The 19,010-nt window shown below is 50.1% G+C and overlaps 1 protein-coding gene across 2 annotated transcripts; it reads left to right on the top strand.

The window, feature by feature from the left end:
- The first annotated feature begins 245 nt into the window (after positions 1 to 245).
- On the top strand, positions 246 to 3,456 carry LOC123143975 (biotin--protein ligase 2). 2 transcript variants are annotated; one of them, XM_044562976.1, is made up of 10 exons: positions 248 to 779; positions 897 to 958; positions 1,496 to 1,644; positions 1,778 to 1,898; positions 1,980 to 2,135; positions 2,317 to 2,362; positions 2,532 to 2,598; positions 2,672 to 2,748; positions 2,912 to 3,000; positions 3,132 to 3,456. In XM_044562976.1, the coding sequence occupies exons 1-9, from the start codon at positions 388 to 390 to the stop codon at positions 2,955 to 2,957; spliced, it is 1,116 nt and encodes a 371-aa protein (XP_044418911.1). In that variant the 5' UTR covers positions 248 to 387; the 3' UTR covers positions 2,958 to 3,000; positions 3,132 to 3,456. The 2 variants fall into 2 exon arrangements, with proteins under 2 accessions (XP_044418912.1, XP_044418911.1); XM_044562977.1 differs by having other exon boundaries at positions 246 to 779; positions 2,912 to 3,456.
- Positions 3,457 to 19,010: the final 15,554 nt, after the last annotated feature.

The following is a 19,010-nucleotide window of genomic DNA, read 5'->3' as shown; positions in this document are numbered from 1 at the left end:
ACTGATTTAACAGAAACTGGTTGAAACATTTCATTAAATTATTATTTTTGTTGATGACTATCCCAAATTTTATCCATGGTGACATGTTTTTCTTCTTTTTCTCCGTTTCACACGTCGCCGCCGAGGGGAACTAGTGAGAGAAATGTCGTCGAGAGGAATCGATCTTTTAAAGGGTGTCGCCGCCGCTGTTGTGCACTCCTATCTCTTTTTTCTTTCATTGCGTTTCTGACTTCTATAGGATTGAGCGACTAGCGCGAATGCAGCTGCACATTGTATTTTACCTGTCCGTCACCCGTAGGCAGCAGGTACAACAGCCTCAGCTGTCTGTTCTCTGAATAAAGTGGCGGCGGAGGAAACAAAGAACGACGACACCAGAGGGCACCCGACATGCCGTTCCCCACGCGCCTCCCGCCGCCGGCCACCGCCGCGGCCGCTACCGCCGCAGCCGTGCTCGCGGCCGTCGCACTGCGCCGGTACCTCTCCTCCCGCTCCCGCGCGGCCGCGGCCGCGCATAGCACCAGCGGTGCCCCAGCCGCCACCACGTTCCTCGTGCTCTCCGGCAAGTCCCCCCAGGACCAGCAGTTCCTCGCCTCCGCCGCCGGCGAGCTCTCTCTCGCGGAGGAGGGCGGGGGCGAGCTCGCCGTCTCCCTCGCGCTCGACGCCAGCGGGGACGCGGGCTTCGACGCGGCCGCCTATATGGGCGCGCTCCAGGCGCGGCGCTTCGGGAGGTGGATGCTCTGGTCGCCGCGGATGGCATCCACGCACGACCTCGTAACGCAGTGAGTGCAAGATTTTGTTCTTTTGAGTCTCGCTTCATCAGAAAAAGAAAAGAGACGATGAATTTCCTCTTGAATCGCTCAAATTGGGCTTACTCTTTGCTTCCCCTCTGCTTGCAGGAACTTCGCCAAACTTCCGGTGGGCGTCGTGTGCGCCACAGACGTGCAGTTCAAAGGCAGAGGTGCGTCAAATATGTATGCCAATTGGTGCTTGTTTTGTTGTCCGTTTTAGTGTGTATCTCTCATGATTTTTCAATCTTGGTGATCAATGTCTGTCACTTTGGTGGTAGATGAATTATGCTGTTCTGTTTGTTGTATGTTCAGTTGATGTTACTGAAGATCTGAAGTTGCTGCATGCTCTATGGGGTAAATAGTTCGAGAAATAGCAAATTTGTTGAGTGAATTTGGATCTGTAAATGGTCCATCTGCTGTATCCGAATCCGATGAACGATGGTTAAAAAAGTAGTCAATTGTTGAGAATATAATGACCCATGGCGTGGATGCCATGAACAGGTTTTCAAATTTTGTCTTGGTGAAAAGTGTAGTTCCACAAATAGATGATTTCTACCATTTGTAGATCTTCTGATTGTAGATTGACAACGTCAACCAAACTTTTATTGTAGTTGATTCCACCTTCTATGGTTCTAGAAATTCATTGTTTTTGTATGCTTAATTGAGCAGAGCTCGTTAATATTGATCTTCTGCCAATGACTTTGCAGGAAGATCAAAGAATGTGTGGGAATCACCTCCAGGTTGTCTCATGTTCTCGTTTACATCACAGATGAATGATGCCCGGAAGCTTCCCCTTATGCAATATGTCGTTTGCCTTGCCATGACCGAAGCCATCAAAGATTTGTGTTGTGCTAAGGTGAGGGTTTATGAAGTACTATTATATTTGGTGTTTCTTACGCATACGTGATGTTCACTGATTGCAGTATGATATTTCATAAGGCTAATTTCCTTTTCATGACATCATGTGCTATCTATGTGATAACACCCAGGGACTTCCAGAGCTAGATGTAAGGATAAAGTGGCCTAATGATCTATATCTGAAGGGGTTAAAAGTTGGTGGCATTCTTTGTACCTCATCATATGAGCCGAAAGTCTACAATATTTGCACTGGTAAGTATGTTCCAAATGGTGCTGATACTAATACCGGAAGGTCATTCATTATAAAAACTTGGATTCCTTTACCCTTTTCAGGTATTGGTTTAAATGTCGACAATGAAAAGCCTACTACATGTTTGAATGCTGCACTCCAAGAACTAAAGGCTAATTCACCCAGACTTAAACGAGAAGACATACTAGCATCATTCTTCAACAAATTTGAAGTTCTTTTTGATATTTTCTCAAATCAAGGTAAATTCATGTCAATAGTTTCTCTTCTTGAGTTGAAAAGCATTATGCTCATGCTATGGGTGTAGTGAACTTTTGTAGATAAATTTACTTTGCCCTAGTGAGTGATGTTAGCGAATTAACCTGAATTTTCTAACATTTTGTGGTAAATTTGGCACTATAATATTCTCTATCTTCACTGTAGGATTCCAGGCCCTCGAGGAGCAATACTACAACTCATGGCTTCACAGGTACGGAGTATTATCTCGATATTGGTTTGTTGGTCTTCCATTAGCAAATTTCCTACTTAAGTGTAGTATGCATCTGCTACCATTTGACTTCAATCTTTTTACCAATATGGTTTCCATATGTTCTCATTATTTATCCTTTCATACTAACTGAATATTCACTGTTATGTAGTGGCCAAAGAGTCGTCGTACAGGATGCGCATGAAGGCCAGTCTGTGAACAGCGTGGTCACGATCAAGGTAAGGAGAGAACTTAACTAGGATTGATGAGTAGATATTTTCTCTTCTCTAACCACCTACTAAATTGTTTCAGGGGCTAACACCAAGTGGCTACTTATATGCTGTTGGTGAGGACGGCAAGAGCTATGAGCTGCACCCTGATGGTAACAGGTAATGCGATTTGTTATCCATCACCTCATTTTCCTCGTTATAATTTACTTTATATCCGTAATATACTACTGTATATATGATGTGTGTCTGTGAAGAACGTAATGGTCTGCCACAATACTGTTTTGATCAAAAAAAGAATCTGACACAGTTTCCTGTGTTGCAGCTTTGATTTCTTCACAGGATTGGTGAGGAGAAAGATAGATGCATAGTACGTTGTCAGTATCTGGGCTCCAGTGTATACTACGAACACAGGTGTTATTCTCCAGAGAAATCAGAGTTATCTTCTCATGGCAACTTACTTATGAGAAGCTGGTTTCTCAAAAAAAAAACTTATGTGAAGCTGGTCTCATACTAAAACTGTTACAAACTCCGCGCTACTGCAGAGACTGCCTGTTCAAATACAATGCCATCGACGGGATCTCGCGGGGCATGAAGAAAACATGAGCCCTGGCCTGGAGACTGAAGCACGGGACTTGGCTGAACCTGAATTAGCATGGACCAACAAATCAGGAGCAAACCACGTGAAAGAACCGCAGGAAAAGGGCAGTGTCTCTGAAGACAGTCCAAGGCTATTTTGTAACTAGTTTGAAAACAGTGTGCTCTGTATACTTGTGTTTCTGTAACAAGTGCTGAGTCTGTGAGTTACTGTAAAAATAACATCGAGCGCAGCTTTTGTGGAGGTTGAAATGAGAGCAAGAGCTGAACTAACCTTTGGTTTGTGCGAAGCTCTTTCTGCTTCCTCTGTTCCACATCGAAGCTTCCGTCACACTGATTGGGACTCACCAAACACAGAAAATTATGAGCTAAATGAAAGACTAAAGACAGAAAATTATATCTATTGGGCATATCTTTTTGCAAATTATATTATTATTCCATTCTAATAAGGCGAAGTATCTGGTGAAACACAGAATTGAGTGAAAATATGTAAACTCGCCGCATGGGCCATCGGATCAACAAGGAATGGGGCGGATCCGAGCCTTATTAGAAGAATAATAATAGTAAATACTGTAACTCAGAGGGCACATAGTGGAGAGCGAGAGTCTGATCCTGCACAGCAGCACGTACAAAGTGGGCATCCACACCGATGTGCTTGGTGAGCTCATGCTTCACCGGGTCACGCGCAATACTGATAGCACCGGTACTGTCTGACAGTGAGGGAGTCGAGGAAGTAGCAGACACACCAAAATCCTCAAGTAACCATCGTAACCAGATCACCTCAGCCGTCAACATAGCCATGGCTCGCAACTCAGCCTCTGTACTCAAGCGAGAAACTACAGTTTGTTTCTTTGTCTTCCAGGCAATAAGGGAGCCACCAAGAAAGACACAGTAAGCAGACAGCGAGCGCCGATCAGAGGGATCACTAGCCCAGGTAGCATCAGAGTAGGCCTGGAGCTCAAGAGAGCTGGAGCGGAAAAAGAAAAGACGCTGAGAGATCGTGCCACGAAGATATCGTAGAACACGGAGGAGGTGACTATAGTGGACAGAGGTGGGGGCTGAAACAAACTGACTCAGGATGTGGACGGGATAGGAGATGTCAGGACGCGTAACAGCAAGATAGACAAGGCTGCCAACAAGGTGATGATAGCGAGTGGGATTAGGAAGAGGATCACCATCAGAGGCACGAAGCTGAACGTTGAGCTCCATAGGAGTCACAACAGTGCGCTCATCACCGAGAGCAGCGCGATCAAGAAGATCCTGAATATATTTTTCTTGGGAGATGTAGAAGCCATCAGAGGTCGAGGAGATCTCAATCCCAAGAAAATAGCGAAGTGGACCAAGATCAGTCATGAGGAACTGGTCGCGAAGGCGATCCTTAACAAAGGCAATGTAGTCAGAATCGTCACCAGTAATGATCATGTCATCAACATAAAGAAGGAGAAGAGTCCGACCATGAGGAGACGTGTGAACAAACAATGCGGGGTCATGATCACTGGGCAAGAAACCAGCGGCAGTCACCACAGAGGCGAAGCGCTCAAACCAAGCACGGGAGGCCTGTTTAAGACCATAGAGGGAGTGGCGAAGTCTACAGACCATACCATCAGGAGCATAGTACCCCGGTGGTGGCTGCATATAAACCTCCTCACGCAACTCGCCATTGAGAAAGCCATTCTGGACATCAAGTTGAGAGATAGACCAATGACGAACAGAAGCCACAGCAAGGAGGGTGCGGACAGTGGTCATGTGGGCCACAGGAGCGAATATCTCATCATAATCGCGTCCCTGCTCCTGCTGAAAACCACGGGCCACAAGACGAGCTTTGTAACGCTCAAGGGAACCATCAGAGCGAGTCTTAATCTTGTAGACCCACTTGCAAGTGATGGGACGAACACCGGAAGGGAGAGAAACCAGATCCCATGTGCCAGAGCGCTCAAGGGCAGCAAGCTCTTCAGCCATCGCAAGCTGCCATTCAGGCTGAGTCATGGCAGTCCGATAGGAAGTGGGCTCAGCACTAACAGAGAGACCGTACCGATCAGGTGAATAGCGATCAGGCGGGGGGCGAGGCCGAGCACGGAGGTTATGAACCGGGGGAGGCGTGAGAAGAAGCACACCAGAGGTGGAAGGCGCATCGGGGGAAGCATCCACAGGACGAGGGCGGCGAGTATAGTGAAGAGGGAATGGTGAGAGAGGGCGATGGACTGGAGATGATGGTGGAGAGGTGGACGAGGAGGATGGGGAAGAGGGGGTCGGTGGTGAAGGAGAGTGAATGAGCGGTGCCGGAGGAAGAGGTGAAACATGAGGCACATAGCGGGGTGTATCGGGAAGGAGAAGAAAGGAAATATCATCCACAGAGAAGGTCGAGGAAGAAGGACGTGGGTAGCAAGAACAAGACTCGTCAAGTCACATCACGCGAGATGCGCAAGCGACGACCAACAGGATCCCAACAACGATAGCCCTTGTGCTCATCACTGTAGCCAAGGAAAACACACTCAACCGACTGAGCAGTCAGTTTGGTGCGTTCTTGGGGGGCAAGAAGAACATAGCACACACATCCAAACATACGAAGAGCTGAGTAGTCAGGAGAGCGACCAATGAGACACTCCATAGGAATACCATCCTGCAGAGCAGTCGATGGCTGAATGTTGATGAGATAGGTGGATGCAGAAACAGCCTCAGCCCAAAAGTGGGGTGGAAGAGAAGCGGCAATCATCAGCGCACGAGCTGTCTCAAGCAGATGACGATGCTTACGTTCGGCAACGCCATTCTGAGCATGAGCACCGGGACATGAGAACTGGGCAAGAGTACCCTGTTCCACGAGAAAACCATGCAACAGCTGGGAAATATACTCTCCAGCGGAGTCAGCACGAAAAGTACGAATGGGCGTGGAAAACTGGGTGTGAACCATGGCAGCAAATCGTTTGTAGATAGAGAGAACCTCGCTACGAGATTTCATGAAGTAGATCCAAGTGTAGCGAGAGAAATCATCAATAAACAGAACATAGTAGCGATGACCACCTTTCGAATCAAAGAGAGCAGGCCCCCAAACAGTAGAATGAACTAAGTCAAAAGGACGCTGAGATACCGACTCACTGGTAGGATAAGGTAACTGGGTCTGTTTGCCAAGTCTGCAACCATTACAGTGTAAAGAAACATCTCCATATACAAACCCTAAGAGGCCCTGACGAACTAAAGAAGACAAGCGAGAGCCACAGATGTGACCAAGACGATGATGCCACTGCTGGAAGGACGCAGACGAAGAGGCAGCAAGGGCATGAGAGCTGGCAGAAGTGGTGGCAGCGGAAGGAACACAAAGCCAGTCAACCTCCAAAGGCCCTCTGACTCACGGCGCCGGGGGCCAGCACCAACCAAAGCCTTGGTGCGACGATCCTGAATGGATCAAGAGTCGGTATCAAGAATGACACGACAACCAGAATCAGTAAGTTGGGCAGCGGAAAAAAGATTCATGGTAAGGTGAGGAACATGTGAAACATTAGGAACAGAAAAAGATGGAGTGGAAAGAATACCACGACTAGCAACAGGAAGAGGTGTGCCATCGGCGGTAAGAACATTAACAGGTGAAGCAAGAGGTCGGAGAGAAGACAACACGGAAGAATCAGAAGACATATGAAAGGAGGCTCCAGAATCCAGAACCCACGAAGATGTACCTGACTGTGTAGATGCCTGCAATGGTGGAGAAGTGGATGCAGTCACATCAACAGCTGAACCAGTCGACGAGGAGCCGGAGGAAGCAAGTAGACGCTTGAGGCGTACAATGTCCTGGTCAGTGAGTGACGGAGTCAAGGAAGACCCTGGAGTCCCGCTGGAAGAGGAGCGCCTCTGGTCTCGCTTCTTCTAGCGACAATCAGACTCTGGGTGACCTGATCGGGAGCAGTAACACAGAAGGTGTCACGGCGTGATGGACCCTTCTCAGCATAAGGAGGGCTACTCACCCCCCCCTGAAGGAGTGGGCAGGAGCGGTGGAGCGGTGGGACGAGCAGATGACACAGGAGCTCGTACGGCCAACACTGATGGAACCACAAGTAACCCAGCAGAGCGAAGGCGGGTCTCCTCAGCACGAAGTTTAGCAAGCACCTCCGAGATAGGAACACGACCACGAGCAAGCGGGTGGGCACGTCGAGGCTCGAACTCAGAGCGAAGACGAGATAAGAACTCATGAACCCGCTTGTGACGCCCCCGATTTGACCGTACACTAATCATGCACGCAAATGTGTACGACCACGATCAGGGACTCACGGGAAGATATCACAACACAACTCTAAAACATAAATAAGTCATACAAGCATTATAATACAAGCCAGGGGCCTCGAGGGCTCGAATACAAGTGCTCGATCATAGACGAGTCAGCGGAAGCAACAATATCTGAGTACAGACATAAGTTAAACAAGTTTGCCTTAAGAAGGCTAGCACAAAAGTAGCAACGATCGAAAAGGCAAGGCCTCCTGCCTGGGACCTCCTAACTACTCCTGGTCGTCGTCAGCGGCCTGCACGTAGTAGTAGGCACCTCCAGTGCCGTGGGAGTCGTCGTCGACGGTGGCGTCTGGCTCCTGAACTCCGACATCTGATTGCGACAATCCGGTATAGAAAGGGGAACAGAGGGAGAAAAGCAACCGTGAGTACTCATCCAAAGTACTCGCAAGCAAGGAGCTACACTACATATGCATGGGTATATGTGTAAAGAGGCATATCAGTGGACTGAACTGCAGAATGCCGGAATAAGAGGGGGATAGCTAGTCCTGTCGAAGACTAAGCTTCTGGACATCTCCATCTTGCAGCATGTAGAAGAGAGTAGATTGAAGTCCTCCAAGTAGCATCGCATAGCATAATCCTACCCGGCGATCCCCTCCTCGTCACCCTGTTAGAGAGCGATCACCGGGTTGTATCTGGCACTTGGAAGGGTGTATTTTATTCAGTATCCAGTTCTAGTTGTCATAAGCTCAAGGTACAACTCCGGGTCGTCCTTTTACCGAGGGACACGGCTATTCGAATAGATAAACTTCCCTGCAGGGGTGCACCACATAACCCAACACGCTCGATCCCAATTGGCCGGACACACTTTCCTGGGTCATGCCCGGCCTCGTAAGATCAACACGTCGCAGCCCCACCTAGGCTCAACAGAGAGGTCAGCACGCCGGTCTAAACCTATGCGCGCAGGGGTCTGGGCCCATCGCCCTAAGCACACCTGCACGTTGCGAACGCGGCCGCGAGCAGACCTAGCAACCCACACGATCACGGCGGTTACGTCAAAGCGGTCCAACACGGCGCGCGCCACTCAGTCGCTGATGTCAAAAGAGCTTCGGCTGATACCACGACGTCGGGATACCCATAACTACTCCCACGTAGATGGTTAGTGCGTATAGACCAAATGGCCAGACTCAGATCAAATACCAAGATCTCGTTAAGCGTGTTAAGTATCCGCGAACGCCGACCAGGGCCAGGCCCACCTCTCACCTAGGCGGTCTCAACCTGCCCTGTCGCTCCGCCACAAAGATCCACTTGCGGGTACTCCTACGAGCCGACCCGACTTTAGTCATCACATGTGTCATGTATATAGTATATAAGTATATACCCGCGATCACCGCCCAGGTGATCACGGCCCGATAGCGTAGCACAGCAGACGGACAAGAATGTAGGGCCACTGATGGAAATCTAGCATCCTATACTAAGCATGTAGGATTGCAGGTAAAGGTATCAACAGTAGTAGCAAGGATAGGCTATGCATCAGAATAGGATATCGAAAAGCAGTAACATGCTACACTACTCTAATGCAAGCAGTATAGAGGAGAGTAGGCGATATCTGGTGATCAAGGGGGGGGCTTGCCTGATTGCTCTGTCAAGTAGGAGGGGTCGTCGACTCCGTAGTCAAACTGGGCAGCAGCAGTGTCGGTCTCGTAGTCTACCGGAGAGAAGAGGGGGAAGAAACAGTAAATACAATGCAAACATAAGCATGACGATGCGTGACATGACAATGAGCGGTGCTAGGGGTGTCCTAACGCGACAGTAGGTGGTACCGGTGAAGGGGGGGAACATCCGGGAAAGTATTCCCGATGTTTTGCGTTTTCGGACAGAAGGACCGGAGGGGGAAAGTTGCGAGTTCGATAGGTTAGGGAGGTGTGGTGGACGCACGGACTGCGTATCCGGATTCGTCTCGTCGTTCTGAGCAACTTTCATATAGAAAACATTTTCATCCAAGTTACGGTTTAAAAGATATGAATTTTCAAAGTTTATTTGAATTTCTAGAATTATTTAATTAACAGAAAAAGGGATATGACGTCAGCATGACGTATGAGTGACGTCAGCGGTCAACAGTCCGGGTTGACTGGTCAAACTGACAAGGGGGACCCACCTGTCATAGACAGTGGGTTAATAGAGGATTAAACTAATTAGTTTTTAGTTAATTAGCTACTGGGCCCACCTGTCAGTGAGAGAATAATTAAACTAATTATTTTTATTTATAAAACATTTTCTTTTTTAATTTTTGCGGCGGGGCCCGCATGTCAGTGACTGGGCCTGCCCAGTCAGCAGTTGACTGGGTCAACCCAGTCAACTGGGCCCGTGGGGGCCACTGGCAGTGACCCAGGGGTGGCCCCAGGTGTGCCACGTCGGCGGCCGGCGCCGGAGTATCGCCGGCGACCAAAACGCACGGCGGCGCGCGCGGGAGGGGCGCGGGTTTCACCCACTGTGGGTTTGCAGGGGCGGGGCTGGGCGCGTTCGACGCGGCTCGACGTCGCGCGTCCAACGGCGGTGGTCGGAGGGGCTGGAACGGACGGGGTCGACCGCTACGGGCTCGCCGGCGGCGAGGAGCTACGGGTGCCCGACGGAAGCTACGCTAGAGCGCGCGAATGGCCGAACTAGCTAGCTAGGCGGGTGCGGCATGGTGCGGTCGGGCTAGCGGGCCAACGCCCGTGACCACTTGGTCACCGGAGACACGCCGGCGGCGAGCTCCGCGGCGTGGCGTTCGGGCGCGCGCGGGGAAGAAGCTAGGGAGCGCGGGCGAGCTAGCGGAGAGGGGGAGGAGGTAGAGGAGCTCACAGCGGAGCCGTAGGGAGTGGCAGCGAGCTCGGGGAGGGCGCGGGGTAGCCGGAGTCGGCGACGATCGACGGCGGCCGTGCGGGGAAGACGAGCTCGGGGAGGTCGATGTAGTGGCGCTCGGCTCGTTCCCGATGGCGCAGTCGGCGTAGTCGACGGCGGGGAGTCGTTCGGGCACGTCGTCGGGGCGATCTGGGCACGGTGGCCGCGGGAACTACGGTGAACGGCGGCGAGCGCGCTCGGGCAGAGGGGAACGGAGGGGAGAGGGAGGGGGATCTGGCGGGGGAGAAGGCGCAGAGGCCGAGGGAGAGCGGGGGCGAGTGGGAGAGAGGCCCGAGGGAGCGGGGGGCCGCTAGCGCCCTTATCCTCTCGCGGGGTTCACCGCCGGCGAGGGGGTTCGGCGGCGACGCTCCCCTGTTCCGACCCGGTCGGGGGAACAGGAAGGGGACGCGGGGGAAGGTGGGCTGGGCCGGGGCGCGGGTGGCGGCCCAGCTTGGGCCGGGGGGGGGGGTTTGGGCCGCGGGTCCAGTGGGGGGGGAGGCCTGCTCCTTTTTTTCTTTTGACTGTTTTGTTTTCTGTTTTCTCTTATTTGTTTATTTCCTTTTTGTTTTATTTCATTTAAAAGTATTTAGACATTTTATAAAAATGTGATTTCTCCACCATAATTACCAGTGTATTATTTAGAACCCACTGAACATTTTTGTTTGAATTTTTGAAAAACTTTTATTTTTCACTTTAATTATATTTGAAGTTTGAATTAGGAGTTTGAAAGAAAGGTGATTCCAATGTGATCAAGCCCTGTTTAGCAACGTGATTAGCTTAATCACAGTGAGTTACTGTAGCATGATTCTCGGGGTGTTACAAATCTCCTCCACTACAAGAAATCTCGTCCCGAGATTTAGGAGGTAGAAGGAAACAGTGTGGGGTATTCTTCGCGCAGACGATCCTCTCGTTCCCAGGTGGCCTCATCTTCAGAATGGTGCGACCACTGGACTTTGAGAAACTTGATCGCCTTCTGACGTGTGCGGCGTTCAGCTTGGTCGAGAATGCGGACCGGATGCTCCTTATAGGAGAGGTCTTGCTGTAATTCTAGCACTTCATGATCCACAGCTCGGATTGGATCCTTGAAGCAACGGCGGAGCTGTGACACATGGAACACATCGTGAACCTGAGAAAGGTTCGGCGGTAGCTCCAGTTGGTATGCCACTTTTCCACGCCTTTCGAGAATAGTGAATGGGCCAATATAGCGAGGAGCTAGTTTGCCCTTGATCCCGAAGCGGTGAGCACCCTTCATAGGTGTGACTCGAAGATAAGCCTTTTCGCCAGGTTGATAGACCATGTCTTTATGATGACGGTCATACTGACTCTTCTGACGTGACTGAGCAGTCTTGAGATTCTCGCGAATAATGCGGACTTGTTCTTCGGCATCTTGGATAATATCCGGTCCGATGAGTGGACGTTCCCCAGTTTCTGACCAGTTCAGGGGGGTTCGGCACTTTCGTCCATATAACACTTCGAAGGGGGCCATCTTCAGACTAGCTTGATAGCTATTATTATAAGAGAACTCAGCATACGGGAGAGATTCCTCCCATTTCTTGCCGAAGGAAATAACGCAAGCTCGAAGCATGTCTTCGAGAACTTGATTGACGCGTTCAACTTGTCCTTGCGATTGAGGATGAAACGCAGTACTGAATGACAGATGAGTTCCCATTGCTTCTTGGAAACTTGCCCAGAATCTTGAAGTGAATAAGCTGCCACGGTCTGAGCTGATAACCAATGGAATACCGTGGAGTGAAACAATCCTGGACATATAGAGCGTTGCCAACTGGCTAGCAGTGATCGTTTCTTTGACCGCCAGAAAATGTGCAACTTTGGAAAGCCGGTCAATGACGACAAGAATAGCATCATTACCTTTCTGCGATTTGGGAAATCCAGTGACGAAGTCCATCTCAACATGGTCCCATTTCCATTCAGGAATAGAGATAGGTTGCAGAGTTCCAGCAGGCCTTTGATGTTCTGCTTTGATACGACGGCAAACGTCACACTCAGCAACATAACGAGCAATGTCTTGCTTCATATTAGTCCACCAGAATCTTTGACGGATGTCTTGGTACATCTTTGTACTACCCGGATGGATACTTAGAGGCGTATCATGAGCTTCTTTCATAACTTCCTGTGTCATATCCAGGTTTTTCTCTGTACATGGCACCACTAGGCGGCCCTTGAAGTATAGGGTGCCATCTTCAGAAATGGTGAAGAATGAGGGCTTTCCTCCTGCGAGGTAACGCTTAATCTTGTAGGCTTCAGAGTCATACTTCTGTAGCCTTTTGATGTTGTCCTCGAGATCTGGTTTAGCAACTAGGGTATTGAGGGAACCCTGGGTAACAACGTGGAGGTTCACCTTGCCAAATTGTTTAGGAGGGGGAGCGAGTGCACCCGGAGGAACAATATGGAGGTTCAGCTTCCTGAATTCTTCAACAAGCGAGGGCTGAACTTTATGAACCTGGAGGTGGTTGCAGTAAGACTTGCGGCTCAAGGCATCAGCCATTACATTAGCCTTGCCTGGCGTATAGGAAATACCCAAGTCAAAGTCTGCAACAAGCTCCATCCATCTCTGCTGACGGAGGTTCAGATCTGGTTGAGTAAACAGATACTTCAGACTTTGGTGGTCGGTGAAGATCTCGCAACGATTACCGAGAAGGTAATGTCGCCACTGCTTCAGCGCATGAATGACAACAACAAGTTCGAGGTCGTGAACTGGGTAGTTCTCTTCGTGAGGGCGCAATTGTCGAGAGGCATAAGCAATCACTTTGCGGTCTTGCATTAGGACACAGCCTAATCCTTGACGGGAAGCGTCGCAGTAAATGACAAAGTCCTTCTTAGTATCAGGTGGAGCTAGAACTGGAGCAGAAGTCAACTTGTCTTTGAGTGCCTGGAAACTTTCCTGACATTTGTCTGTCCATTGGAACTTGACACCCTTATGCAACAGGTTAGTCAGAGGCCTGGCGATCTTAGAGAAGTTCTCGACGAATCGACGGCAATAGCTGGCGAGAACGAGAAAACTTCTGACTTGCTTAACGTTCTTGGGAGGAGTCCAATCAAGAATAGCCTGAACTCGCTCGGGGTTGACGGCAATACCATCCTTAGAGATGACATGCCCCAGATAGGTTACTTCCGGTAGCCAGAATTCACATTTAGAGAACTTGGCATATAGTTGATGTTCTCGTAGTTTTTCCAGCACAAGTCGAAGATGTTCAGCATGTTCTTCTTCGTTCTTGGAAAATATCAGGATATCATCCAGATAAACCACGACGAACTTGTCGAGGTAATCCATGAATATGTAGTTCATCAGACGAGAGAAGGTGGCTGGAGCATTGGTTAAACCGAAAGACATGACGGTGTACTCATATGAACCATAGCGAGTCACGAAGGCGGTCTTTGGGATATCCTCTTCGCGAACACGGATCTGGTGGTAGCCCAACCTCAAGTCGAGCTTAGAGAACACTGACGAACCCGCCAGTTGATCATACAGATCATTGATCCGAGGAAGAGGGTATTTATTCTGAATGGTAGCTTGGTTTATAGGACGGTAGTCTTGAACTAACCGGTTTGTTCCGTCCTTCTTCTTGACAAAGAGAGAAGGTGCTCCCCAAGGAGAGCAACTTGGGCGAATGAATCCTTTGCGAAGAGACTTGTCGATTTCCTCCTTAAGCTCAAGGAGTTCATGCGGCGGCATTTTGTAAGGTCGCTTGGCTATAGGAGTGGTGCCTGGTTTCAAGTCGATGATGAATTCGACAGCTCTAGCAGGGGGAATCCCTGGAAGTTCTTCAGGGAAGACGTCGAGGAATTCACGCACGACGGGAATGTTTTCAATGCCCTCGAGTGGTGCAGCGTTCAATGCATTCAATGCATAGAGCCTTGCCTCGGCATTTTGCACCAGATGGGCTTGGTAAGTAACTATCTCATCTGAAGGGTGTAGCAGATGGACGGTCTTAGTGGTGCAAACGATTGAAGCAGTATGCGCTTTTAACCAATTCATTCCCAGAATGAGATCAATGCTACAGGACTTCAGTACGATGGGAGAGACAAGAAATTCCAGTCCTTCAATTTCATCAGTAACATCGCGACTAACCATAGAGGTTTGACATTGGCCCGCAGGGGTGTGTACCACTAGCGGAGTGTTTATCTCTTCGTAATGAATGCCATGCAGGAATGCAAATTCTGCTGATATGAATGAATGGGATGCTCCTGTATCAAATAAAATGGATGCTGGTACTGAATTTACGAGGAGTGTACCCATCACAGTAGCAGGCTGGTCTTGAGCTTCGCTGAGATCAACGTGGTTGGCATGAGCACGACCATAAGACTTAGCATTGTTGTTGCGGGGCTGGTTGTTACCACGGCCAGCTGCTGGAAGGGCCAGTTGATTCTGGTTCTGATAGCAGTTCCTGGCAAAGTGACCCGGTTGACCACACTTGAAGCACAGACCATTATCGGGAGTGGGAACAGGAGCCCCAGGTGGGGGAGCTGGTAGCTTTGACTGCTTAGATGGTGGAGGAGGCAGACGCGGTGCAGCATAAGATTTCCTGGGAGCAGGTGCATTTGGACGATACATGCTGTTTGGGATCCATATCTTACGCTTCTGTGAGGGCGAGCCCGAAGATGAGCCCGTGTCACGGTTGCGCCTCTGAGAGCTCTGGTATTCCTGCAGACCAGTCTCGACATTGATGGCCTTATTCACCAAGGTGGCGAAATCAGCAAAGTCATGCACTAGAAGTGCGAGCTTGATGTCAGCTTGAAGGCCATCACGGAACTTCTCCTGTCTGCGTGCATCAGTTGCAATGTCTTCTTCAGCATAGCGGGACAAGTCCAGAAACTCCCGCTGATAAGCTTCAACAGTTTTGTTGCCTTGGGTGAGGTTGCGGAACTCACGCTTCTTCCGGTCCATGACTCCTTGAGGAATGAAGCGGGCACGGAAAGCTGCTTGGAAGTCTGGCCATGTGATGATTGTTCCAGCTGGCAGAGTACGCCTGTGGCTGTCCCACCATTGAGCTGTGGGTCCCTTCAAGAAGAAGGAAGCAAAGGTGACATAGCTGGCAGGGGCTACATCAGCAGACTCCATCTCATAGGTGATGTCACGGAGCCAGTCATCAGCATCCAGAGGCTGAGTTGAGCTGCGGTAGATGGTTGGGTTGAGGCGTATGAAATCTTGAAGAGTCACTTGGGCTGGCTGCTGGTTCATATTGGGGCGAGGAAACTGAGCCATCATATTTTCCATGAATTGGCGGTTCAGTTTGAACTGTTGGATCATACCAGCCATGTACTCAGGTGGTGGTGGGGCATCGCCACCGCGACCACGACCACCTGGTCTAACCATCCTGCTAATATATAACAGGGGTAGTTCAGCATTGAGAAAATTTGCAATGACAAGAATCATTCATGATGAAACATGCATAATTGAAAGGAGCACGATAGCTACTGCATAGTAGTCGGCATAACTTACAAAAGGGGTCATGCATAGAGTTCAGTACATAGAGTTCAGTACCTGGACTAAAACATCATAGGCGGCACACAGGCTCGCGACGACTGAAACTAATACTACCATCAAGCCTACATCAGTCCCAAGAGGTACTGTGGAGGTAATCGTAGCCCGACAGCTGGTAGTGAGGCGATGGATAGCCCTCCACGTCAGCAGACTGGGGGCCGCGGATACTCAAGTGTAGAGCCCGGTGCTCAGGTGGCAGAAAAGGTCCAAGTGCGGGAGAGTAGCCTCCCACCTCTGGCCAACCAACACCATGGGGCATCACGGTCCTGGCTGGGTAGATCGCAGTACGCGGTACCTGTCCAGACCGGACAAAGGGGTGCAGCAGCGTCAGAGCACGGTAAAGGTGCTGACGGGTGGTGTACATCTCATGGCGAAGAGCTCGGTTAGCTCGATCCAGCCCATCAGCATGCAGAACCAGGTGCTGATGGTAGAAGGGCTCTCGGGTGACAGTGGAGTAGGCAGCAGTATAGTATCCCTCCGCACCAGCATCAGAGGCGATAGCAATGTGCCTGAAAGGGGAGGTGTCCAACTCCCGATACTCTCCACGAAGACGTGTCAGAGCAGCATAGGCAGCATCGTGGACAGCCATATCGATGGTCACACCAACACCATGTGCGGTGTGCAGCACAGTAGTGGAGTCATACTCCCGAGAGTAGAGGTGGACGATGGCACGGTACTGCTCCTGGTTAAAGTCCTGGTACTCCTCGTAGACTGTGAATTCAGGGTGCCAGCGATAACCCAGATAGGTCATCATCTCAGCTAGCACCGCAGGTGATCCCGAGGCACCAATGGCCGTCGTGTGGCGCACGACCTGCCTCGAGGGTTCCATCTGAAAGCAAAGACGTTTCAAAGGAGTCAAATGACAGTGTGTGAATTGTTCAAAATACTATTCTAAGAAACAACTATGGCTTATCCATCTTAGGGGTGAACGCGGTCACGGGATCCTAGTGTTAGAGTTAGTAAATTCGTTTAACCCGAGTAGAAGAGAGTTCAGAGTCCCAGAGTAAAGGTCGAGGAGTAAAAGATCCTAGTACCACCCAATGGCGATGTGGGCCCATAAGCCGCACAGCCATGTTAGTAAAAGTTTTTGCAATGACTAGACTCGACTTCGGCCAAGGAGTGTGGAAGGGGGGTTCCTACAGGCAGTCGGCTCTGATACCAACTTGTGACGCCCCCGATTTGACCGTACACTAATCATGCACGCAAATGTGTACGACCACGATCAAGGACTCACGGGAAGATATCACAACACAACTCTAAAACATAAATAAGTCATACAAGCATTATAATACAAGCCAGGGGCCTCGAGGGCTCGAATACAAGTGCTCGATCATAGACGAGTCAGCGGAAGCAACAATATCTGAGTACAGACATAAGTTAAACAAGTTTGCCTTAAGAAGGCTAGCACAAAAGTAGCAACGATCGAAAAGGCAAGGCCTCCTGCCTGGGACCTCCTAACTACTCCTGGTCGTCGTCAGCGGCCTGCACGTAGTAGTAGGCACCTCCAGTGCCGTGGGAGTCGTCGTCGACGGTGGCGTCTGGCTCCTGAACTCCGACATCTGATTGCGACAATCCGGTATAGAAAGGGGAACAGAGGGAGAAAAGCAACCGTGAGTACTCATCCAAAGTACTCGCAAGCAAGGAGCTACACTACATATGCATGGGTATATGTGTAAAGAGGCATATCAGTGGACTGAACTGCAGAATGCCGGAATAAGAGGGGGATAGCTAGTCCTGTCGAAGACTAAGCTTCTGGACATCTCCATCTTGCAGCATGTAGAAGAGAGTAGATTGAAGTCCTCCAAGTAGCATCGCATAGCATAATCCTACCCGGCGATCCCCTCCTCGTCACCCTGTTAGAGAGCGATCACCGGGTTGTATCTGGCACTTGGAAGGGTGTATTTTATTCAGTATCCAGTTCTAGTTGTCATAAGCTCAAGGTACAACTCCGGGTCGTCCTTTTACCGAGGGACACGGCTATTCGAATAGATAAACTTCCCTGCAGGGGTGCACCACATAACCCAACACGCTCGATCCCAATTGGCCGGACACACTTTCCTGGGTCATGCCCGGCCTCGTAAGATCAACACGTCGCAGCCCCACCTAGGCTCAACAGAGAGGTCAGCACGCCGGTCTAAACCTATGCGCGCAGGGGTCTGGGCCCATCGCCCTAAGCACACCTGCACGTTGCGAACGCGGCTAGCAACCCACACGATCACGGCGGTTACGTCAAAGCGGTCCAACACGGCGCGCGCCACTCAGTCGCTGACGTCAAAAGAGCTTCGGCTGATACCACGACGTCGGGATACCCATAACTACTCCCACGTAGATGGTTAGTGCGTATAGACCAAATGGCCAGACTCAGATCAAATACCAAGATCTCGTTAAGCGTGTTAAGTATCCGCGAACGCCGACCAGGGCCAGGCCCACCTCTCACCTAGGCGGTCTCAACCTGCCCTGTCGCTCCGCCACAAAGATCCACTTGCGGGTACTCCTACGAGCCGACCCGACTTTAGTCATCACATGTGTCATGTATATAGTATATAAGTATATACCCGCGATCACCGCCCAGGTGATCACGGCCCGATAGCGTAGCACAGCAGACGGACAAGAATGTAGGGCCACTGATGGAAATCTAGCATCCTATACTAAGCATGTAGGATTGCAGGTAAAGGTATCAACAGTAGTAGCAAGGATAGGCTATGCATCAGAATAGGATATCGAAAAGCAGTAACATGCTACACTACTCTAATGCAAGCAGTATAGAGGAGAGTAGGCGATATCTGGTGATCAAGGGGGGGGGCTTGCCTGATTGCTCTGTCAAGTAGGAGGGATCTCGCGGGGCATGAAGAAAACATGAGCCCTGGCCTGGAGACTGAAGCACAGGACTTGGCTGAACCTGAATTAGCATGGACCAACAAATCAGGAGCAAACCACGTGAAAGAACCGCAGGAAAAGGGCAGTGTCTCTGAAGACAGTCCAAGGCTATTTTGTAACTAGTTTGAAAACAGTGTGCTCTGTATACTTGTGTTTCTGTAACAAGTGCTGAGTCTGTGAGTTACTGTAAAAATAACATCGAGCGCAGCTTTTGTGGAGGTTGAAATGAGAGCAAGAGCTGAACTAACCTTTGGTTTGTGCGAAGCTCTTTCTGCTTCCTCTGTTCCACATCGAAGCTTCCGTCACACTGATTGGGACTCACCAAACACAGAAAATTATGAGCTAAATGAAAGAC

The sequence above is a fragment of the Triticum aestivum genome, chromosome 6D, assembly GCF_018294505.1.
Source record: "Triticum aestivum cultivar Chinese Spring chromosome 6D, IWGSC CS RefSeq v2.1, whole genome shotgun sequence".
NCBI lineage: Eukaryota > Viridiplantae > Streptophyta > Magnoliopsida > Poales > Poaceae > Triticum > Triticum aestivum.
Note: the sequence above shows the minus strand (reverse complement) of the source record. Positions and strands in the feature narration are given on the sequence as shown.